The 25,577-nt window shown below is 42.4% G+C and overlaps 1 protein-coding gene across 1 annotated transcript in view; it reads left to right on the forward strand.

Moving 5' to 3' along the window:
• LOC142312887 (uncharacterized) overlaps window positions 1-25,577 on the forward strand; it is a 206,464-nt gene that overhangs the window by 10,890 nt on the left and 169,997 nt on the right. Inside the window, exons 5-9 of the mRNA XM_075351872.1 lie at window positions 7,732-7,911; window positions 7,985-8,108; window positions 8,188-8,282; window positions 8,476-8,566; window positions 22,989-23,851. Of these exons, the coding sequence (XP_075207987.1) occupies window positions 7,732-7,911; window positions 7,985-8,108; window positions 8,188-8,282; window positions 8,476-8,566; window positions 22,989-23,851 (1,353 nt within the window). The remainder of the gene's footprint in view (window positions 1-7,731; window positions 7,912-7,984; window positions 8,109-8,187; window positions 8,283-8,475; window positions 8,567-22,988; window positions 23,852-25,577) is intronic.

A 25,577-nucleotide genomic window follows, 5' to 3' on the forward strand; every position in this document is an offset into this window, starting at 1 on the left:
TTTTGGTGCAGATTGTGTGTGTCATTGGTCTACAGCTAGGTTTTCATCAAAAAAAGCAACAAAAACACAGTTGTTGCTTTTTGTAGCATTTTGTATTCTTTGCCTTTGATGGCGAAAAAAAAAAATGCAGAAATTATTCACACGCTGTAGTTTTAAAAACTAGCAGTTTTTATGTTTAGTCAAGAAAAAAAAAAAAACACGGAGTATGATAGTTCTAAAATCTTGATTTTTTTTCTGATGTTGTAAAAAGTAGTTTTTAATTTGTAATATACGGTAATATTGGAAAAACAAAAAATTAAACAATTAAAAATTTCTAAAAGTTTAAACTTGAAGGGGGGGGGTTTGGGGCAGATCATGTAAAAAAAAAAAAAAAAAAAAAAAAAAAAAAAAAAAAAGTATAACAATATTAAAACGACAAATTAAATAACAAAATAAGAAAAATAAAATGTAATGCCAGAATTGTCACTTTTAGTTATAAAAAATAGAGATCCAAAGCTATTTTTTAAAATTTAGAAACAAAAAAAAATAAATGTTGTGGGCTCTGCTCTATTTTTGATAACTTGACAAAGTAGAGCATACAGCTGGGGGCTGGTATGATCAGGCTGGGAGGCCCATGGTTATTTGGCCCCTCCCAGTAATGGATAGGCATCTATCAGACACCCCGGTAACTATAAAACAGACACGAGGGGTGGACGATAAAACTTTATTCTAATAAAGACTCCCTTCTTTTTAAATTATTTATTTGCATGATTATAAAAACAGCTTGGGATCCCGTCTATTTTTGATAACCAGCAAAGGTAAAGCTGCCAGCTGAGGGTTGCAGCCTGCAGTTGCCTGTTTTAGGGCGCTTTTCCATTTGCGATTTCCTGGTGCGAGGGTGATCCGATAAAAAAAAAAAAAAAAAAAACCAAAACGCAAAACGGATTGCACTCGCCCCAGTGTTAAACAAGGAGACAGTTTCCTCTGTCTCGTTTTTTGTTCACATGGATCTGACTCTCGGTGCAATTGCAGCATCGTGCGATTTGCATAGAGTCTCGGCTTACGTGTGTAAAATCACACAGCACACGCAGAGTCAGACACCGGAGGAGATGGGGAGAAAGTGTTCCCTCCCTCTTCTCCGCTCCTGTGATGTGATCGCAAGATCGCATCACAGTCGCATGACTCTCGGCTGACATCTGCAGCAGTCATTAGCATATCGCTTCCGATGCTCCTGCTTCGGAAGCGGTACGCAAGTGGAAACGTGCCCTTGCGCAAACTATCAAAAATAGGCTGGAGCCCACTTTTTTTTTTTTTTTTATATCTTTATTGTTCTGCATAGGGGTCAGGCAACTTCTGAATAAAATAAAGTTTGTTGATTGGCAGCACTGCAGGCTTTCAACAAACTTTATTAACAGACTTTTTTTTTAGTCCATGCTAGACTCCAAGACCCAGGCACCTGTTTGGAATGAACCCCGAACTTTACAGTTCGGGTACACTCATCCCTAGTCAGGACATGTGAAAGAAAAGCATTTAGGCTCTGTGCGCACTGGGAAATAACTTTTTCTTAAGAAAAATCCGCCCCCTCTGGCAGAATACCATACCCGCTGCAAAAACCGCGGTAATAACGCACCCGCGCTTTGCTGCGTTTTTTCACTATTATCTATGGCAAAAACCGCAGGTGCCAACGGAAAAGAAGTGACATGCTCATTATTTTTGCTGCAGAAATTCTGCAGCAAAACTTAGACGTAAAAAAAAAAAAAAATTAAACAAAAACACACACACGTTTTGTATCTCCGTACTCTGACCTGAAGAACAACATTAACAGGTCATTTTTTACCAATGAATGAAAGTTGTAGAAACAAAACCATTGGTGGATTTTAACCCCTTCACGACCAGCCGATTTTGCGCTTTCCGTTTTTTTCTACACCCTTCCTCCAAGAGCCGTAACGTTATTTTTCCGTTAATATAGCCATGTGAGCTTGTTGTACTTTTAAATGAAATCATGAATTTCACCATATAGTGTACTGAATAACGGCAAAATTCCAAATGCAGATAAATTGCAAAAAAGTGCAATTGCATGATTGTTTGAGCTATTTTATGCAGTGTTCACTACGTGGTAAAACTGATGTGTCGGTGTGATGCCTCAGGTCGGTGCGGGTTCGTAGACACCAACGTTAGATGAAAGGTTTATTTTATCTAAAGTGGGTAAAAAAAAAAAAAATAAAACTGAAGTTTGTCCAAAAACAGTGCCGCACGTTTTGCACAATTTTCCACGACCAGTAGCATTCTCATTTTTCGGGCTCTATGGCAGCTTATTTTTTGCATTTCGAGCTGACTTTTTAGTGGTACCATTCTTTGAGCAGATGCTATGCTTTGATTGCCTGTTATTGCATTTTGCGCAAAATTTGTGGTAAAAAAAAAAACCCTTAATTTTGGAGTTAGGAATTCTATTTGCCGCTACGTCGTTTACCGATCCGATTGATTTCATATTGTGATTGGGCATTTCTTAACAGTGATATCAAGTGTGTATATTTTTTAGCCCTTTAATTTTCACTGGGGCGAAGGTGGGGGTAGGGGGGTGGGGGGATTTGAACTTTTGGGGTTTTTCTTTTTTAATAGTCCCCCTAGGGGGCTATAAGTATCAGCAGTCTGATCGCTCATTCTTTTATCCCAATCAGCAGCACCGTTCAGATAGGGAGAAGTGATCAACTCTTGTAACCTGCAGTACTCGGCTGCTGTTTACAGGACCTGAATCATGTGAGCTACAGGAGTCATCACATGATCCTGTGCTACCATGACAACCATCAGATCCAAGTGATCATGAAACTTCTAATGTCGGGTGGCGAAAACTTCTACCGCTACTATAATGGCGTTTTTGACAGCGCCATTTAAGGGGTTAACAGGTACGGGCAGACTGCGGATCTGCTGGTGCCTGCTAGGCACACATCAGCTGGGCAAATCAGCTGACATATGCGCGGATCCTCCCCGGCTGCCACGGGCAGCCGGGGAGGATCGGCGCTGATCGCTGGGATGTAATTTTACGGTTCGCGGTCGTTAAGGGGTTAATTCTTTGCAATTTCACTACACTTGGAATTTTTTTTCAGTACAGTATATTGTAAAGTGAATGATATTGTTCAAAATTACATAAAAGTAAGAATTTTATGGCAATGTATAAGCACAAATAAATAAGCTGTGTAAGAAAAATGAAAGCTCAAAAATGTTAAATTGTGGGCGTATGTGGTTAACCCATTCAAGACTCTAGATGGACGTACCGGCACATTCTGATTGTCGGGGGAAGGGCTTACCTACCTTGGATGTACCGGTATGTCCTAGCGATCTTAAGGGCTCAGGAGCTGTGCCGACACGATTGACACTGAGGACTCTGCTTTTCTGACAGCCGAGCCCCAGCTCTCAGACAATGGTGGTCCCCAGCCTGTCCCTAGCTGTTTAACCCCTTAAATTCTACAATGGATATCCATGGTAGTAGTTAGGGGATTCCGAAAGGGATTGCGCTCCCTCTCCCCTCAGATTGGTGCCCCAATGAGGTGATCATAAGGGGCTGATCGTTGCCATGGTGACGACCTGTGTCACCAAGCTACAGAAAGCACCCCCTGGGATCACAACAAACGGTACATGTTATGTATTGCCGCATTTGTAACAACTCAAATCAACAAACAAAAACTAGTTAACGCCTTCAGTTAACACTAAAAAAAAAAAAAAGTGTAGCAAAAACTTTTCAGAAAGGTGACAAAAAGTGGAATAAAATTCATATACAACTGGTATAGCTGAAATAGTTATCTTGTCTCGCAAAAATTCAAGTCGCCATACAGTTCTGTCAGTAAATAAAGCTATAGCTGTCAGAATACAGAAATGCAAACACTTTTTTTTTATAAAAATAGTTTTTATGGTGTAAAAGCAGCAAAAAAAAAAAAAAAATAAAATCAATAAGTCGTACTAACTCGACGAATAAAACGGTTGCAAAAATAAAATAATCCCTGAATTACAGTTACTTTTTGATTTTGCCTCAAAAGTGGAATAGAAAGCAATAAAAAATGACGTGGCCCAATATATGGTGCCAATAAAAACTCAAACTCATCATGCAAAACAAACAAGCCCTCACATGACTATCAGCAGAAAAATACATTTTTCATCACCGAATTTTGAAGGCTATAGATTTGTTTTTGTTTTCACAAAGTAAAGCATTTTTTAGAATGATAGTAGCCAAACTTAAAAAAACCTATATAAATCTAGTATTGCTTGAATCATACTGAACTAATCATTTATACCACACAGTGAGTGAAGTAAAAAGAAAAAAAGAAAAAAAAAAAAAAAAAAAAAAAAGCAAATTCTTCTGTTTCCCAAAGATCGCAGTATGTCAAGTTTATATTTATCCTGCGCTCTACACTCAGCACTTACACTGGGGATTATGTGTAAATCTCTGAAAAAAATTTTTCAGAAGAAATTCCCAGTAGAAAAATTCACTGTAATGAAGCCGAGGGAGTTACTTTGACCTCCCATCTGGCTTGTGGTCCGACAGTGTATCTTTTTTGGCCTCTTTATTGCGGTCATCAATAGAGATGGTTCGGAGTTTGAAAAAAGAAAAAAAACGTTCAGGTTCGAAGCTTGAATGCAAACCACTCAAGAGAGCAGCGCTGTGCTTGGGTATGTTGGATATTCAGCCCTGGTCAGTGTTTGAACATCTCGCACTGGGGGTAAAAATCTGCACACACACAAAAAACATTTTATATAAAACCTCGAGCACCCTCCCCTGGAAATGTTCTGCTTATGGCTGGCAGCATATGGTTGGAGCTATGAACTGCCCAATTATTGACTTCCATCGAGGTTCGGATCAAGTCAGTGTCACAAACCGAACCTTGTATAAAGGTTTGACTCTGCCCTCCAAACCGAGCTCATCTCTAGTCATCAGTTTTGTTCAGCGTAGGCAATGGCTGAACAGTTTGTCTCATCACTCTGACACTGACATTGAGGACAACAACATCTACATTAGAGGTCTCAAATGCGGCTGGATATATGGGGTACACAAAAAAAAATTAAAAAAAATTTGAATTTGGGTGGGGGAATTGCCGCATCTTTTGCAGGACAAGATGACATTTGTGACCTTTTTTTGATCACTAATTTTGAAAATTTTTCACTTGTTTATTTTATTTTGTTTAAATGGCATTCATCGTAGGGGTTATGGTACTGTGTTATAGCGCAAGTCATTACAGATGTGATAACAGCCGAGCACTTTGCTTTAGTATATATAACAGCATTTTTAGTAACTTTTTTTCTCATGCCTTCTTTTGAATTTTCTTATTACATTTTATCCCCTCCTTGTAAGTAATATCATCTTACAATTAGAAACCTATAGTAATTTTGGACAACATCTTGTAGTAATCTCCCCCATCCTGGTTCCTTTCTTGTAATGTGCCCATCCAGCTCCTCATCCTGTAGTAAAGTGTCCCATCCTGGTCCTGATCTTCTAATGTGCCCATCCTTGACCCCTTCTTGTAATAATGCCCCATTTTAGTCCTCATCTTGTAGTAATGTGCCCCACACTGGTTTTTCCTCTTTTATTTATGTGCAGGATCACGGTCCTCGTCTTCATACAAAAAATAAAAAGTGGAAGTTAAATATTCATAAACTTACAATTTTATTAGAGATAATTACATATATAAAAAAAAAAAAAAAAAAAAATAGTGACAGGCACACATACAAAAAGAGTCAAAGACACTGGCTGTGATATAAAGAGGGTAGAAGCAAATATGATGCACACTGTGGTCATAGTAGCAATACATGAAACTTCCAGACATGTTTATAATTGGCATGGATATAATTAGTACCTGGATAACTGCATATAATGCCAACTGCCCCCAAAGAGCCCTAATGCGCGTTTCAGGTATGAAGTCTCAACGTTTTCTCAAGGGGATAATGTACTGTGACCTGCCAGAACCTTAAAACATATGCCAAGATCACGTGTCTGTGTATCCAACCAATGGAATCAATATATTCAGTGCATGCGCACCCAGAAGCCCGTACTCACCATTCTCCCACCAGGCGTCAAGGTGTAGTGTGCATGTGTGGGATCAGGGATAAGTCACCATGGCTCCCAGGCATGCATACATCCATCCAAGATGCCGGGAGGGCGAAAGGGCACAGAGCTACAGGAAAGGCATGTACCCATTAATTCCTATGGGCAGTAAATATATATAATTGAAGATCAGAAGATATTTATACAAGAAGTACATGTCAAATAATAATGTGAAAAACATAGAAATGATGAACATCAAAACAGTGTTGCATACGAGACTCCTGATTTTGAACAACAGATGTACATGTCATAGATAGGGGTATTTTAGGTGGATGATATAGGAGATTGTGAGGTTCTGGCAGGTAACAAGAACATGCATGAGAATATATATATATATATATATATATATATTATATATATATATACACACATACATACATACATATATATATATATATATATATATATATATATATACATATGTACATACATACATACATACACTCTACCAGAATAAGATTAACATAGATGTGTGAAAAAAAATTTAAAAAAATTCTGACATTTGTGGTGGTGGGAGAGGTCTAGAGGAAAGAAGGAAAGCTGAGTGTCTCAATCAAGCCATTGGAGACCATTGTGCCCAGAGACTATCCATTTAGTTTCTCTTTGGAGCGAATAGTTTAAGGTTTCTTCCTCTAATGCCGCCATGTATCAAATCAATCCCACATACTTTTAAAGACTAGTAGTTGCAGCAATGATGTTTCTTTTAAGTGGCAGGGTAGAGTTTTAAGTGTAGTGAGGTCAACCACCATCCCCGGCTGCACCAATGTCTCTTAAATGTTCCTGTATCCTGACCCTCAGGTCTCAGGCTGATATAAATCTTCAGTCAACCACATGTAGCATAGTAAATCACATGGGTACTGCTGCAAGAAATGTATTAATTGATATTGTAGTTACAATCAGCCGATCTGAACATAGTACAGCGAAGCACATTGGCGTACTCCAGGCAGTGGCTGCAGGGAAAATAGCCATGAATGGGACCACCAGAACCAAAGGGCTTTGTTAATTGAGGAATGTAATGTCTGTTCACTAGTAAATCCTCAATATTTTAGAGCGTCTTGCGGTCATTAATGGAATTTCAGACAGATTAGCTGCCAGAGTAGACTCCATTTTCAGTATAGGCCAATGTTTAGCGAGGACTGTTTTAATGGATCACCACGACGTCAGCTCTGTCAGAATATGATGTCTGCTATTGGTTAGAAAAGCACAGACATTGGCAGCCCCCTGGACAGGGCTGCGATTGTCAAGGAGTCTACTGTGCCTGTGGGCCGCATAAAGCAGCATCAGGAATACACGATATATTATCTCATATGTTCTCCTTATCTCCTCCAGTAATTTGGATTAGTACATGGGATTCTTTATGATTTTCCATCTTCTGCCCATTCAGGGTCCTACAATATCAAATTCTCTAGTGGATTTCTCTATATAAGAGAATTTTCCTGATTGACTTGTCAAGGATGGATAGGGACAGGGACAAGATGGTGGAGAGGATATTACACCTCACCCTAGAGATCCTCTTCCGGCTTACTGGAGAGGTGAGAGATTCTGATGACGTCACATTACATCATTCTTATCTATGGGAATAACAGATGGACAGAACTGGAGAGGTGAGGACTCTGGAAATGTCTGTAGTGAGATTTATTAATGTGTCTCTCCATTACCAGGATTACACAGTAGTGAAGAAGACCTCTAGTGAGCGCTGTCAGGACCCTGTGTCTGAGGAATGGGGAAGACCCCTGAGCCCAATCACGGGGCCTCCACCGCACCCCCTGATACATGAGGACATCAATGAGCAGAAGATCCTAGAACTCATCTACAAGATGATTGAACTGCTGACTGGAGAGGTGGGAATGCTGGGACATTATACAGTAATGTTATGAAGGGATCGAGGGATGACGGTATCATCGTATGTGTCAGGTTCCTATAAGGTGTCAGGATGTCACTGTCTATTTCTCCATGGAGGAGTGGGAGTATTTAGAAGGACACAAAGATCAGTACAAGGACGTCATGATGGAGGATCCCCAACCCCTCACATCACCAGGTAATAGGACTACATACTCACGGCCTATAATTATCTATACGTAAAGAATGAATTCAGTCCCTGTATGTGTTTCCTACAGTTCTATCCAGTGAGAGGACAACACCAGAGAGATGTTCCCATCTTCTTCTACAGGACTGTAAACAAGAAAAGCCCAATGTTCCTCAGGATCATCAGGTAGATTGAGAAGGCGTCATGAATTCTCCCCTACAATGTGTAGACGGCTGTGAAGGTCTTGTGCTCAGTCTTGTTTTATCCACCAGTATTATATGTTTTATACTGGTGTTATGAGAGCGGTGGAGATGGCAGGATTAGAGCTGATCATAAATGTGACTTCATCTGTCTGTGACTTTTATATTATTTATTTCAGGCTGAAGACCTGACTCCTATTAATACTACAGGGACATATGTGAGGAGTGATGAGCGGTGTATAGAAGAAATTCCTACAGATAACCACACAGGTGAGTAGTATCGATTAAGTGCAGAGAGGTCACAGATTCTACTAAATATAACGTAATTTAAAGTAGTTACACCATAATTACTAGGAAATGCCCCAGTAACAAATAATTAACACTAGTTGGCACCTTGGTGTTAATCACCTTCTAGCCGCATATTAATTATGATTATAACATTTCATAAACCCTTTTTGGGAACTCCTAGTTTTTAGTGACAACTTAGTGTTCTCTTTTCTATTCTTTGTCAGTTCACGTGTCAGTTAAGATCCCCCTCCACCACTTACACCTCCTTATTAAAGGCCCCAATCACCTTGGCACATTAATGTAGCCCAAAACCAACATTTTACGTCATAGGAGATTACAATGCAGTATATAGAAGCATAGCAAAGTATCCCAATAGTAGCATAACTAGAGTCCTTTGGTCCCACTGACATGGTGATCAGTTGCGTGGGTCCCTAGTAGCATTGATGAAGTCTGTTAACAGCCTGTAACAAAAAAAAAAAAAAAAAAGTAACTTGACAGAAAAACACAGCAATAACAAAACTCTCAGTCTAACTAATACTCAATGTTGCTGAACAAGTATTCTCCTGCTATTGCTGAAAGAAAAAAAAAAAAAAAAAAAAAAAAAACAAACACACACACACACACACACCAAAATCTATATACCTACATTAAAGACAAGTAATTCTTCCACATCGTGATCACATATCAGTGTCTGAATATAACTACCATCCTGCTAAAGAACAAAACCTACTATACCTAAAAACAATAATCACATACTTGGGATAAATACTGGTAAACCATGACCAGACCACATATTACCACTACATTGTGACTGAATACCACGATACTGATATAGTATTAACACTATTACCCTCATACAATGAGCATATAGTAGGCGGAATCAGTATAAAAAGTATAGGAAAAACTCTAGATACTCACAAGTGATGTCTCAGTCTAAAAATTCATTTTATCTTTTATGTTTCAACCGGGGCAGACCACTATGGCCTCTTCCAGCTAGAACTCCTCTCTGCAAAATGTAACACAAACATCTATGGCTGATCTCTCAATTGTTTTGCATTAACAGTATACCTCTCTCCCTCCCACCGAAAATATATATTATAATATATTTACAAATTGAAAACCACCAGCGCCCAATTGTCTGTAAAAGTACCAATATGAATGAAGCCGCTTGTAGATGTAGGGATTTTGTGTGAATATCTCCTGAAAAACATTGAAATAATGCTAAAAAATCCACCGCGCTTAACATTCTTGAAAAATATCCAATAAATATTTACCTTTTAATGTGAATACTGATGAATGGGATGCAGATATTGATACCTGTATGCTGTAAAAAATGTAAATAGAATTATTGCGCTGAAAAAGATAAACTGGAATCAGAGACTGTGGTATATCTACCTCTGTGTAGAATTTGTAGACTGCTTGGATGTTTAGTTGAACTAAGCATGGACAAGATGATCTCTCTAAAAGAGTCCAATAATTATAACTAAATTATAAATAGTTGTTGAACAGACCTGATTAGATTAGGAGCGCTTAGGGTACCGTTTCACTAAATGACGTACCAGCAATTCCGACCACGATATGACCTGGTCAGGATCGCTGTTGCGTCGCTACATGGTCGCTGGTGAGCTGTCACTTGGTAACCAGGGTAAATATCAGGCAACTAAGCAAAGCACTTTGCTTAGTTACCAGATATTTACCCTGGTTACTGTGCAGGGAGCCAGCGCTAAGCGGTGTATGCTGGTAACCAGGGTAAAATAATCGGTAACTAAGCAAAGCGCATTGCTTAGTAACCCGATGTGTACCCTAGCTACGTGTGCAGGGAGCTAGGTTATGCCGCTTACAGAGTCGGTGCTCGTTGGTCTCGCGCCGTCAAACACGCCGATGTGTGCTGCACAGTGGGAGACCAACGAGCTAAAAAATGAACCAGAAAGTGTGTAATGATCAGCGATTTCACAGCAGGATCCAGGTAGCTGCTTAGTGTCACACACAGCGAGATCGCAGATGAGATCACTGATACGTCACAAAACCTATGACTCAGCAGCGATCTCTCGCTATGGGAGAAGTACTCCTTATGTACAACTTGCTTGTGAACAAATGTAACTCACTACAAGTGAGCATGGATAAATTGCTAGTCTCTACAGTCTGTTTTGAAACAATAGCTGTTACTTCATGTGAGCATTATTTATGAATAGCATTGGTTAAAGTAAAAGCACTTATATACAGCCTGCTTATAAGCAATGAATGTAGTTTATTTACTGATCCTTGCAGCCTGCTTGTGAATCATAAATATTACTGTATATAAGCAAGATTTGCTTCCTGATTCTGTTATAAACCGATCTCAGTGTGAAAAGGAAGTTTCTTGATGTGTGATAATCTCATTCCCCTGAGGAAGAAAGAGTGTCTACTTTCAAAACGCGTTGGTTTTTGCCCCTTATCAGCTTCCATAGCTCTCACAGCAGAGCACGGTGACGTCACCAGCTCTATTCACTAGCCTGATTGTCTCCACACTAGTGATGGGCAGTCCGGCTCTTTTCGGTGATCCGGTTCCAATGGCTCCGCTCACCAAAAAGAACCGGCTCATTCGGATCGTTCTCGGCTCCTTATTAAATATGTGATATGTGTTCACCCCAGGTGAACACATATTTAAGATTATAGTGACGCCGCTGAAACCACGCCCACCCGCTGCTAAACCCCGCCCACTTACAAGGGCCCAATTAGATCGCGGAGTGGGCGGGGTTTCAGCGGCAAAAAGAGCAGTTTAGAGATTTTAGTGGCTCACTTTGGTGATCCGGCTCCTGTCAGTCACAGCAGGGAGCCGGATCTTTATGTCGGGTCGTTCGTGACCGACACATCACTACTCCACACACACACACACACACACCACCCGGCGGGGGGGGTGTGCTTGGAGGTCGTATCAGTGACTGCTTGCAGTCAATTAGTACTTCTGCTGTTTATCTTTACCCTGAAGCACTATCATTGTGTTAGGGCTGCTTCTCCCTTGCGAGTTTCTCGCAGTAGAGCAATGCGAGAAAATCTCGCATTGGAATCGGACACATGTTAGTGAATGATTCAGCTCGCATTTGCGATTTTTTTCCTCAGTCCAAATCGGAGAAAAAAAAATAAATAAAAAAAAAAATGCATGTCACGGGACGGCACTCACACCATCCTAGTGACATCCGATTTTCTAAATACATTTCTCGCATGTTTCCTAAAACACTGGAAACGAGTGGTGTCTCACAATCACTATTCTCCATCAGTCGGTCTCTCCCTCTCGGTCTCTATTCTCTCTCTGTCGGTCACTATCTCTGTCCCTCACTCTCTGTCCATGTCGGTCTATCCCTCTCTCTCTCTCATACTCACCGATCACCAGCGCGGCGCTGCACGGCGTTCACACTGCTCCGGCGGCTTCTCCTCTTTTGAAAAAGCCGGCCGCTCATTATTCAATCTCGTATTGCCTGCTTTACCCGCCCACCGGCACCTATGATTGGTTGCAGTCAGACACGCTCCCACGCTGAGTGACAGCTATCTCACTGCAACCAATCACAGCAGCCGGAGGGATTGTATGCTGTGCAGTAAAATAAATTAAAAAAAAAAAAAAAAAAAAAAAAAAAGCGTGCGGTCTACCTCAATTTTAATACTAGCCAGATAAAGCCATACGGCTGAAGGCTGGTATTCTCAGGATGGGGAGCTCCACGTTATGGGGAGCCCCCCAGCCTAACAATATCAGCCAGCAGCCGCCCGGAATAGACGCATACAATAGATGCGACAGTTCTGGGACTCTACCCGGCTCTTCCCAATTTGCCCTGGTGCGTTGGCAATCGGGGTAATAAGGAGTTAATGGCAGCCCATAGCTGCCACTAAATCCTAGATTAATCATTGCAGGCGTCTATGAGACACCCCCAATGATTAACCTGTAAATTAAAGTTAATAAACACACACACAATGAAAAAAATCCTTTATTTGAAAAAAATTGTCAATAACAAAGACCCTCGTTCACCACTTTATTAAGTACACAAAAAACCCATCCTTGTCCAACGTAATCCACGGAGGTCCAGTGTCGCTTTCAGCTCAGCTACATGAAGGTGACAGGAGCTGCAGAAGACACCGCCGCTCCTGTCACCTCCACGCAGCAACTGAGGTGAGAAGCGCGATCAGCTGATGTCAGTCAGGTAACTCGTGGCCACCGCTGGATCCTCCAACAGTGACAGCAAGTCGCCCGAGTGACAGCGATGAAGTCACAGGTGAGTTGCGGTCACGGGGGGAGAATACAGCTGGCCGCGGGTAACCTGAGTGACGGCAGCGCTAATCGCGCTGCTCAATTCAGTCACTCAGGAGATTAGCGGTCACCGATGAGTCCTTCACGGGTGACCGCTAATCAGGACACGACACAGACAGAGCTGCAAAATGACAATGAAGTTGGGTGAAGTTCACCCGAGTTCATTCTGATCGTGCGGCTCTGTCTGTGTCTGCTGTCATCTGCCATTCAGCTCTGCTACATGGCTGTCTGTGGCTGCTGTCAGCGTCCATGTAGCAGAGCTGAATGGCAGATGACAGCTGCTGAGAAAAAATAAATAAATAAATATGGATCACACACGCAATGCACACGCACTGCAATCATGAGAAAAATCTCAGGATCGCAGTGCGGTTGCATTGCACTCTGACCTAACGTGAACTAAAATCAGCCGAGTTTTTTTCAGCCAACTCGGACCGATTTTACTCGCATAGATGTGTTTCCAGCCTTAAACAAAGCCAGCAAAGGAATTTTATCTCTACCTCAGCACTTCATCCTTAAGGTGGTGTCACACTTAGCGACGCAGCAGCGATGACGACTAGCCATCTGACCTTATCAGGATCGCTGCTGCGTCGTTACATGGTCGCTGGTGAGCCGTCAAACAGGCAGATCTCACCAGCAACCAGCCCCCAGCTAGCAGCGACGCGTGGAAGCGTAACTAAGGTAAATATCGGGTAACCAAGGAAAGCACTTCTCTTGGTTACCCGATATTTACCTTAGTTACTAGCGTCCGCTGCTCTCACGCTGCCAGTGCCGGCTCCCTGTTCCCTGCACTCCTAGCCAGAGTACACATCGGGTTAATTACCCGATGTGTACTCCAGCTACGTGTGCAGGGAGCTGGCACTGGCAACGTGAGAGCGGCGGACGCTAGTAACTAAGGTAAATATCAGGTAACCAAGGAAAGGGCTTCTTTGTTACCCGATGTTTACCATGGTTACAGCTTACCGCAGGCTGCCAGACGCCGGCTCCCGGCTCGCTTCAGTTCGTCGCTCTTTCGCTGTCACACACAGCGATGTGTGCTTCGCAGCGGGAGAGCAACATCCAAAAAAAATGAAGCAGGACATTCAGCAATGACCGGCGACCTCACAGCAGGGGCCAGGTCGTTGCTGGATGTCACACACAGCGACAGGACGTCACTGCTACGTCACAGAAAATGGTGACTTAGCAGCGACGTTGTTGTCGTCACACATCGAGAGACTCAGGGCTTCCTTTTCACACTGAGATCGGTTTATAACAGAAGGATCAGTAAGTAAATCTTGCTTATATAAAGCAATATTTATGATTCACAAGCAGGCTGCAAGGATCAGTAAATCTACAATCACTTTCAGCTACATTCATTGCTTATAAGCAGGCTGTATACAAGTGCTTTTACTTTAATCAATGCTATTCATAAATAATGCTCAGATGAAGTAACAGCTAATGTTTAATAACAGTCTGTAGAGACTAGCAATTCATCCATGCTCGCTTGTAGTGACACTTACAAGTTGTACACAAGGGGTACTTCTCACATAGCGAGATAGCTGCTGAGTCACAGGTTGTGACTACCAGTGACCTCATCAGCGATCTCGCTGTGTGTGACACTAAAAAGGCAACCTGGCTCCTGCTGTCTGTGAAATCGCTGATCGTTACACACTGTTCTGGTTCATTTTTTGCTCGGTCTCCTGCTGTGCAGCACACATCAGCGTGTTCGACACCGGGAGACCAACTAGCACCGACTCTGTAAGCGGTGTACGCTGGCTCCCTACACACGTAGCCAGGGTACACATCAGGTTACTAAGCAAAGCGCTTTGCTTAGTTACCGGATATTTACCCTGATTACCAAGCGCAGAGTCGCTGGTGAGATCTGCCTGATTGACAGCTCACCAGCGACGCAACAGCGATCCTGACCAGGTCATATCGTGGTCGGGATTGCTGGTACGTCATTTAGCGAGACGGTACCCTAAGCACTACCAATCTAATCAGGTCTGTTAATAATTATTGGACTTTTTTTTTTAGAGAGATCATCTTGTCCATGCTTATTTCAACTAAACATCCAAGCAGTCACACAGGTAGATAAACTGTAATCAGAGACTGATATATCTTATTCAGCACAATAATTCTATTTACATTTCTTACAGCATACAGGTATCAATATCTGCATCCCATTCATCAGTATTCACATTAAAAAGGTAAGTATTTATTGGATATTTTTCAAGAATGTTAAGCGCGGTGGATTTTTAGCATTATTTTAATATATTACACACACACACACACACCTCCCCTATATTCCCCTTATTCTGTAGTAATTTTGTCTGAAATTTTGCCTAAATACAGTACAATTTCACCAAAGTGGCACTCGTACATTGGTATTGTCCATGTATTATGCCCATATACAGGTATGCATCACTCTTTGCATCTCCAATATAGGATACGGTTCCACTTGTGCATAGCTTCAGATAAGAGCATCAGAAGCGATATGGTAATGACCCTCAGCTGCGAGCATCAGCCGAGGGTCATGCAACTGTGATGCGATCTTGTGGTCGTATCACAGCTGAGGAGAAGAGGGAGGAAGCACTTTCTCCCCATCTCCTCTCCAGCCTGTCTCTGCGTACATCACAGTTGGATGACATGCGAGTGCAGTGTGATGATTCACACGCTCCCATAGACTTGTTTGGGGGGTGCGTGAGCTGAGAATCACTGCCAATCGCAGCATGCTGCGATTCATTTCTCAGGCCAAAATTTCATGAGAAATCAATCGCAGATAGACTGCCCCATAGTTTTGAACTGGTGCGAGTGCAGTCCATTGTTTTATTGGATTGCACTCGTCCGTGCAAAACAAGTGGAATCGTACCTATAGTAGTAATATTTGACTTTGTGGCCCCAAACAATAAAATTCTCCTTCGTGGCTCCCATATAATTATGTATGTTCCTCTACGTGGTTTTCATATGTTAATGGCGTCTTGCAATTCTTGACAAGATAAATTATGTCTCAGTGTAATCTCCATATTGTTATGACCACTGATTTAGTTTCCATATTGTAATACTGTTCCCCTATATCAGATAAATGTCCGACTTTGTGGCCCCCCCCCCATATTGAAATAATGTCTCAATTCAGGCCCCATAAACGAATAAACGATGTCTCCTTATGTGGATCCTATATTGTAATAATATTCCCTTATGTGGGGCCAAATATAATAACGACCCCCATACATTAATAACTTATTCCAATTCTGGTCCACATAAGTTAAATTCTTCCATATCTGGCCCCCACAAATTAATAATGTTACCAAATTCTTGCCTCTAAATGAATGAAGTCTTTCAATTCTGGCCCCATTAAGTACTATGGGCATGCACTCAGTATGTGGCCTCTATAGTGCTCCACTAACATTCAAAAAAAATAATCCAGTCTCTCACCTGTCCCTGATCCCATGCCAAGAGGCTGGTCCTCTTCCTTCTTTTACAGGCTGGCTCCCTGCCCCACACTGCAGAAGTCAAGTTAGTTATTGCTCCAGTTACATCGGTGGGTGTAATGTCATCACACTGCAAACCCTTTACATTGACATTATGATGGCGGGCACTGCAGTTGTGGGTCTCTGCTAGACAATTGCCTCAAGCCTAAGTGCGGGATCAGGGAGCCAGTGGATCTCTGCTCCAAATAGTCAAGATTGAAGGGTGTGTTCCTGTATCCTAAGTAAATACAGGAGATAAAAAGCAAGTCACATATTAAAAAATAAGTCAAGTAAATAAAAATCATATTTACCATCGCCATCTGGAAATATCTCACATCAAATTATATAATTAACCCAGTCACGATCTGACGTACCAGTACATCCTAAATCATTGCAGGTTAATCGCCACAAGCTGCTGCAATGAGCCAGCGGTGATCCCTGCACATGTCAGCTGATTTGAACAGCAGACATCTGCGGCTAACAGGCACAGGTAGATCCGCGATCCACCCGTGCCTGTTAACCCCTTAGATCGCGTTCTCAAAATGTGACAGCGCGATTTAAATGACCATGGTGGGGAACACTACTTTCCCCGCCATCATCGGAGGCCCCGTGATGCAATCATGGGGAGCAAATTGTTGCCATGGTAGCGATGGGACATGTGATGACTTCTGTCGTATTTCCTGTTAGAGCCAACAGAGCAGGAGCTTAAACAGGAATGCTGCATTTTTTGCTGATCTGTATAGTTCTGCTCAGAAATGAACAAGCAATCATACTGCTGATTATATATAACTATAGTGTAAACAAAAAAAAAAAAAAAAAAAATATCCCAAAAAGTTCAAATCATTCCTCACTGAAAAACAAAAAAAAAAAAAAACAAAAAAAGTTAAAAATATAGACGCACTTGATATTACTATGTTCAGAAATGCCCGGTCAAAATATAAAATCAATTAAAGGAGTTGTCCGACATAACAAAAATGTTTGAGTTTAAGCTAATCTGTGCTGTATTGTCATATTAATCACCCCTACATTGTTATTTTTTGTTTTCTAACTTTTGTTCCTCTTGAATTATCCCTTTATTCTCTGCAGCTTTTTGTTTACATTCAGCTCCAGCAAACTGACCTCTTCCTGTGCAAAACCTCAGTCAGAGCTGTCACCACCCGGCCTCACTGTCCAGCCCCACCCTCTGCCCGCCCCCTGCACACACATTCCCTGTCAGTATATTCTGCCCCAGCACCTGACCTATTATCACTACAGCATTGCAAATAACAGCCCCACATCGGGCTCTGCACCCCACCCCACATCGGGCTCTGCACCGCACGCACACACACACACACACACACACACACACACATCAGGCTGTGCACCGCATACACACACACACACATCGGGCTGTGCACCACACACACACACACACACACACACACACACATCAGGCTGTGCACCGCATACACACACACACACACACACATCGGGCTGTGCACCGCATACACACACACACACACACATCGGGCTGTGTACCACATACACACACCCACACCTAGAGTTATATAATATACATTATCCCCCTCATGCACTCTTCTCTCCCACTGCACTGTCTCCTCTGCCCCCAGCACTCCCCTGTCTCTCACCCCCATGAAGTCTCGTTTCTGCCCCCCTGCTGTGTCACCCATGATCTCTTCTCTAGTCCCCCCACTCTGTCAGCCGTGGACGCTCTTCTCTAGCCCCCTCCCCCCCCCCCCTGCTCGCTCTCCCTTCTCACTCGTGCAGCATGCTGTCTCTTCTCCGTGCTGTGATGATTCCAGTGTCCCATACAGAGCTCAGTGCTGTTGTTCGCTGGTGTCAGGTGACATCCCTGCTTCTGACTGTATTCAGAAGCCAGGAGCATGGGAGGCTGCAGTCATCAGAGACAGTGCACGGGGGAGGGGGGGGCACAGTTGCCCGGGCATCATACAACATAATGAGCTGAGGACACTGTTGGGCAAACAGCGCTACGGTGTCCTAGACAGAGAGGGCAGCCCTGTGTTTGTCCATCACATACAGTGCAGAGATAGCAGCGCACAGGGAAGGGGGCGGGGCTCATCGCACTGTTCAGCCCAGCAGGGCGGCAACAAGCAGTGGCAGATTTGCATGTCAACATGGGCCTGCCCATGTTGACAAGAAATGACCGGAAGTAGCAAAATCACAGCAGGAGCTGTCACATGACCGCTCTGAGCCTGGGGAGAGGGGCTGACAGCAAGGCAGGTAAGTGGTCTCTATCTACTTACCTGCCCCAATATAGCCCAATAGTGTAAATAATAAAAAAAGCAAAATAAGCCGGATAAGGCTGGTTTCACACTACGTTTATTTAACATCCGTCCTGAACGTTTTTTTAACGCAGAAATGGATCCAGTGCAAATGCGTTTTCATTTCAATAAATTTGCAATGGACTCGCGTTAACATGCGTTCACCTGCGTTTGCGTGCGTTATAGTGAGGATCCAGCGACTTGCAGTTTTTTAACATCTTTCAAAAACGCTACTTGTAGCATTTTTGAGCTGCGTCCAAATACTGCAAATTGCTGGATCCTGACTAAACAGCATGCAAACGCAGGTGAACGTTGGCGTGCTGATAGGCAGGATCCTGCTTGCTCTACTGAGCATGCCCAGAACCAGCCTCTCTCTCTCCTACCTCTCTGTCTCTCTCCCCCTCTCTCTCCCCCTCCCTCTCCCCCACCTGAGAGCTGCGGACACTCGTAACCAAGGTAAATATCGGGTAACCACTTATCTTAGTTACCCGATGTTTACGTTGGTAACGTGTGCAGGCAGCCGGCTCCTAGCAGCTGCAGACGCTTGTAACCAAAGTAAATACCCGATGTTTACCTTGGTTACAGCCTCGCAGCTGTCAGATGCCGGCTCCCAGTCTGGCACGTTTAGTTCCCCTCACTCCCGATCACATGACTCCAATGCCCGCCCCTAAACATCCAGTGACAGGATCCTGCAAAATAAGACATGCGTTTGCATGTGTTTTTTGCTGTAAAAGCAGGATCCGCTTTTGCAGCAAAAAAACGTTATGGACGGATGTTAAATAAACGTAGTGTGAAACCAGCCTAACCCCTTTAACCTGATAGGTAGGTAAACAGCGTAGTGGAAAAAACAAAAAAAAAAAAAAAATAAATAAATTAGCTCAAGATGCATAAAATAAGCAGTAACTGATCTTCATAGTCAGAAAAATGAGAACGTTATGAGTCGCGAAAAATAGTGTGACAAGTGTGACACTTTTTGGGGACAAAAACGTATGAGATTTTTTTTTCACCCCTTAGGTAAAATGAAAACATGCATGTTTGGTGTTTACGAACTCGTACTGACCTGAGGCATCACACCCACACATCAGTTTTACCATATTCACAGTGAATAAAATACCCCAAAAACCATCATGCAATCGCACTTTTCATGCAATTTTTATGCTCTTGGAATTAGTTATTTTCCAGTACACTATATGGTAAAACTCATGGTTTCATTTCAAAGTACAACTCATCCCGCAAAAAAACAAGCCCTCAAATGGCAAGATTGACGGAAGGTTTAAAAAAAATAAAGAACAACGACTTTAGGTCTCAGAATCTCCCACAAAACAGATCAAAGCAGCAAGTGTAACCTAAAATGGTAGTAACTTACAGTGCTGCTCCAATTACATAAGGCTAGGTTCACATTTCCGTTGTTTTTCATCAGTCACATGCGTTGCTTGACGCTTGTGACTGATGCGTTGTACAACGGATGACAAGAATAAGAATTCATTGTCAGACTCAGTTGTAAAACGGGAGCGAGAGAATGATCAGCCGATCGCTCGCAGCAGCCGGCCGATCAGCCATTCGCTCGCAGCAGCCGGCCGATCAGCCGATCGCTCGCAGCAGCCGGCCGCCGGGTGATCAGCCGATCACTCGGCCCCCGAGAGAGAGCATGCGCAGCAGTTTCAAAAGGATTCTGCTGCTCAAAAAAACGCTACATTCTGCGTTCCTGCAGTCGGGCGGAGGATGCAACGCAGCGCCATCAGTCACAATCCGCCGCTCATACAAGTATATGGGAACAACGGAATCTGCCAAACGGATTCAGTTGTTTACCAGAGCCGCGGATTGTGACTGATGCAAATTGACGGAAATGTGAACCTAGCCTAAAAAAAAAAGTTATTGTCTCACAACTAGAGTTGAGCGGAATAGAGTGAGAGAGTGTAAATAATAATAATAATAATAATAATAATAATAATAATAAGCCAAATCCGGATCGTGCACCCAGAATCCCGCGTCCGGGTCGGATCTGGATCTACCGCTAAAACCGGGCGGATCTGGATTTTTTTTTTTTCAATCCAGGTCCGCTCAACACTACTCAGAACATATTCGGTCAAAATTGTATTTATTTTTTCTAAAATGTAAAGCTTTCTTTTGTAGAGATTCACTCACTTTTATCAGCAGGTAGCACACACACACACACACACACACACACACACACACACACACACACAGTCTCTGATCCAACAAGTAGGTTTTTTTCCACTTCATAGACTTTCAGCAGACTACAAACAAAGAAAAGGTTACAGAAGTTTATACAGCCGCTTATACCCATGTCTCAGTCATTGTCAGAAGCTCAGTGACACACGTGGTTTCCTCACCTGCAGACACGACTAAACAGAGGTCTTTTCACCTGTAATCCTAGACCGCGGTCTCGAATCCGTGCAGCAATTCAGGCCCTTCTAGTCCAGCAATAAATGGCACTCTGCAGCCCCCAGCAGAATCCCCTCTCTGCTCAATCCCTCAGCACACTGAACACCCAGTGAACCCATTTCCTGGTTCATTATTGAAACACTGCAGGTGCACCAATTAAACCCTGCAGAGAACCTGGAATTAACCCAGTCATTCCTGGCCTTGCTACAGTGCGCATAATATATAAAATTTGGATTAGATTCAGGATCTCTTTGCCTGCATCATGCTGCTCCCAAATGAGGTAGCAAAAACTGTCCAACAGATTCCCTTTAGAGCTCATGCGCACGTAACTGCTGAATATTCTGACAGACACATGTGCACGTCAAACCGCTGCAGAAACACTGCATAATGGATGCAGCATTTTTGTTAAAAAAAGCCGATTTCATGCGCTATGGCTGCTGCCCCCACCATAGACAGAGTGGGAGCCGCATCCAAAGCGCACAAATTAATTGACATTTGTGATTTGGGTCAAAATTTGCACGTGTCATGCACAATCTTCATAGATTGTGCAGGGGACGCAGAACACATGTATTTACGCTGCAGTGTAATACGCAGTGTAAATGCATGCAATTAGGCTATGTGCGCACTTACATGCTGAAATTTCTGCAGCGATTTGGCAGCACATGTGCGCTTCAAATCACTGCAGAAACACTGCGTAATGGATGCAGTGTGTCTGCAGAATAGATGCCGATTTCATGCGCTCGGGATGCTGCCTCTCCCATAGACAGAGTGGGAGCTGCATCCAAAGCGCACAAAATAAGTGATATGCTGCATTTTTAAACACAGAGATTGTCAAATTTTTTACACTCAAATCGCTGTGTTCATAAAAGCATCGTGCGCACGAATTATGCACAATCTTCACAGATTGTGCAGGGGACGCAGGACGCATGCATTTACACTGCAGTGCTAAATGCAGCGTAAATGCATGAAATTACACTACAGACACATGTGGACACATGCGGTTGTGTGTGAAGCACATGGTGTTGAGCTTCCATTGTAAATAAATGAACTGTATGCATCTGTGCTGGATTCCGTTTCCGTCAAAACAACGCAAATGTGAAACCGGCCTAAGATCTGCCATTGCATCCATATTATTTATGTCAGCTATAATTCCTTGCTTGTAAGTAACGTTTTACACTTCTAAAGTTTGAATGGCAACTTTAATGAGAAAATTACCATATTTTTCGGATTTGAAGATGCACTTTTCCTTCCCAAAATTTGGGAGGAAAATGAGGGGTGCATCTTATAATTCGAATGTAGCTTACCAGGGGTGGAGGGGTGGAGAGGGGTCACAGGAGCTGTTGCCAGCCATGGGCGCTGTGCTGTGGGCTGTGAGTCAAGAGCCACCATTCTGAAAATATCGACAGTGCGGGCTTTAAATAATGGCGCCCAGAGTCTGTGTGTGTGCAGATGGAGCTCTCGGCTCAAGATCTCATCTGCGCACGCGTCACCTCTGGACCATTGATCTCCCTGCATCGGACTTAAGGAAAATGGCGCCTTGAGGTGGTGCGTGCGTAGCTGAGATCTCGGTTTGCCATTGAGCCGAGTGCTCCATCTGCGCACGCGCTGACTCTGGGTGCCATTTCTTTGAAGCCCGCACCGCCGACAGTTTCTGAATGCTCCTTCTGCCTTACACTGCCCGCAGCGAGCATATGCCGAGCATATGCCGCGCTGCCCGCAGTATCTTCGTACTCCATACCCTGGCTCCTGTGACCCCTCTCCACCACTGTTGCCAGCCTCCCTCCGATTAGACACCACTGGATAATTAGATGGACCCCATATTTTTTCACCCTCTAAATTCGGGGTGAGTTTTCTAATCTGGTGCGTCTTATAAAACAAAAAGAATGGTAATTTTTTCTGCACGCCTTGCAATTTGTATGCCAATATTTATACACAGATGTGATAATAAATGAATGTAACATTACAGTAATATTTAAAACCAAAACTTTTTTGGGCAGGTGGCTATATTGGAAGCTCAGATGGAAATGAGAAATCATCAGATTTTAAAGCAAAAGATCGTGAGATCAGACAAAATATATATAAAGATCATGCCATTAGCCGAGCTACACAGACAGTTCTGTGCAGCAAATATTTTACATTTGATCCTTTTCCAATGGTCCTGTCTTCTGATTCATCACAGCAAAGAAAACTATCATCCCATACAGTAAAAAAACAATTTTCATGTTCAGAATGTGGCAAATGTTACAGTCGAAAATCAACTCTTGTTGATCATAAAAAAACTTGCAGAGGAAAGCAGCCATTTTCATGTACAATATGTGGGAAATGTTTTAACCAGAAATCTGATCTTATGGCACATCACAAAAGTCACACAGAGGAGAAGCCATATTCATGTTCAGAATGTGGGAAATGTTTTAAATACAAACCAAGTCTTACTGTACATCTGAGAAGTCACACAGGGGTGAAGCCATTTTCTTGTTCAGAATGTGGGATAAGTTTCAACCACAAATCAAGTCTTGTTAAGCATGAGATAATTCACACAGGGGAGAAGCCATATCCATGTTCTGAGTGTGGGAAATGTTTCAACAGGAAATCAACTCTTACTGTACATCAAAGAAGTCACACAGGGGAGAAGCCATTTTCATGTTCAGAATGTGGGATATCTTTTAACCAGAAAGCAAGTCTTGTTGTACACGTGAGAACTCACACAGGGGAGAGGCCATTTACATGTTCAGAATGTAGGAAATGTTTTATGAACAAATCAAATCTTACTGCACATCAGAAAACTCACACAGAAAAAAATTCAATGCTGTTTTCAGAAAGCAAAAAAGATACCAAAACTCAAATTGACCTGAAGATAGAAGCATGATGCAGAAAAATACATAAGCCAGAAAAATAAAGTGCAGAGAACGGTGACTCTAAAGTGCATAAAGAAGAATTTTACCTAGCAGACTGGGACATTGAATGCTGCTCTGGTTTTAGCACTTTCCTATCTACAATGTGCATTTAGTGGTCAAGTTGTTTCAATAGGATTTTTATATACACTGAAGAGCAAAAAGCTAACAATATTTTGAACTTTTGACTTTCAGCAAAACAGTCAAACAAAAAATAAACTTATATGCAAAGCTTTAAACTACTAAAAAAAATAAATAAAATAAAAAAAAACTTGCAGCACTCATATGTGTATTTTGAAACGATAGCTCCTGGATATGACGCTGAGCACGAGCACTCAACTCTTTTGGTTGACCATGGCGAGGCCTGTTCTGAGTGGAACCTGTCATACAGTGTAAGACAAGCTGGACACTGAATACTTTACGTTGTGTCAAAGTATAAAATCTTCAGTGTTGTCCTATGAAAAGATATAATAAAATATTTAAAAAATGTGAGGGGTGTACTCACTTTTGTGATATACTTTGTGTACATATATATGTGCATCCATGCATGCAGGGGGAATAAGTATTATTATGTAACTAATTTCCTAAGAAAATATATTTCTAAAGGTGCTATTGACATGATTTTATTTAATGTCAGTAACAACCAGTACAATCCACACAGGCAAAGAAATCCAACCATAGATGTCCATAAATTTAGTGATGTGTGATAATGAAAAGTGACACAGGGAAGAAGTATTGACCACATGAACAAAGAGACGTGCAAAAAGCTATGGAAAGTCTTGATACCAGTTGAAATCTAGCAGTAATTAGACAGCAATCCTGCCACTTAGTGAAAAATATCAGCTGGTTCAACCGATGGCCTATAAAAATGTGTACCAAGGTGCCACACAAGAAACATCTCATGATGGGTAAAACCAGTGAGCTGTCTTGTTAAGGGGGGGCATAAATTTACAGTGATGGAATCCAAGTTATGCATCTACACCTTAAATCCGTCTGCATCCAAATCATCTGAGTCATTTGTCATTAGCATGCTGTCTCATTCATCCAGAGACCAGTGATGTACACAGATCTAGGTTGAACATATGACTAGTTTAATTGTGGAAATTAAGATACATTTAAAGAAATCAGTTGGCTAGGAACCAAGAATACGTAACACGTCTCCTACTGGGTAAACTGCAAAAAGTGCTTATTCTGAGATATATGTATACTTTATACGTGTTTCCTCATTTATATTTAGCTATGTCAGCATGATTCACTTATCACATGAAAGTCCCAGAATGTCTGGTGAGTCTTATGATGTCTGCTGAATGCAGATATAGGTGTGGTACATATTTCAAGTGCCATCTTAAGTCTTGTTTCTGGATATCTTCATATAATTCTTAATACTCATAACTAGAGATGAGCGAACCGGTCCCGGTTCGGCTCGAGGTCGGTTCGCCGAACGGAGGTCCCGTTCGAGTTCGGCTCGTCGAACGTTCGACGAACCGAACTCGAACTGCATAGGAAACAATGGCAGGCAATCACAAACACAGAAAAACACCTAGAAAACACCCTCAAAGGTGTCCAAAAGGTGACAAACAACTCAAACACATGGGAAAGTGACAAGGACATATACTCATGCGAAAACAAAACAGCTGGACAAGGAAAAAGAGGAGGACACACAGATATAGGCATGGCACGCCCTTCTAAAGTAAT

Source organism: Anomaloglossus baeobatrachus, chromosome 5 (assembly GCF_048569485.1).
Source record: "Anomaloglossus baeobatrachus isolate aAnoBae1 chromosome 5, aAnoBae1.hap1, whole genome shotgun sequence".
NCBI classification, from domain to species: domain Eukaryota; kingdom Metazoa; phylum Chordata; class Amphibia; order Anura; family Aromobatidae; genus Anomaloglossus; species Anomaloglossus baeobatrachus.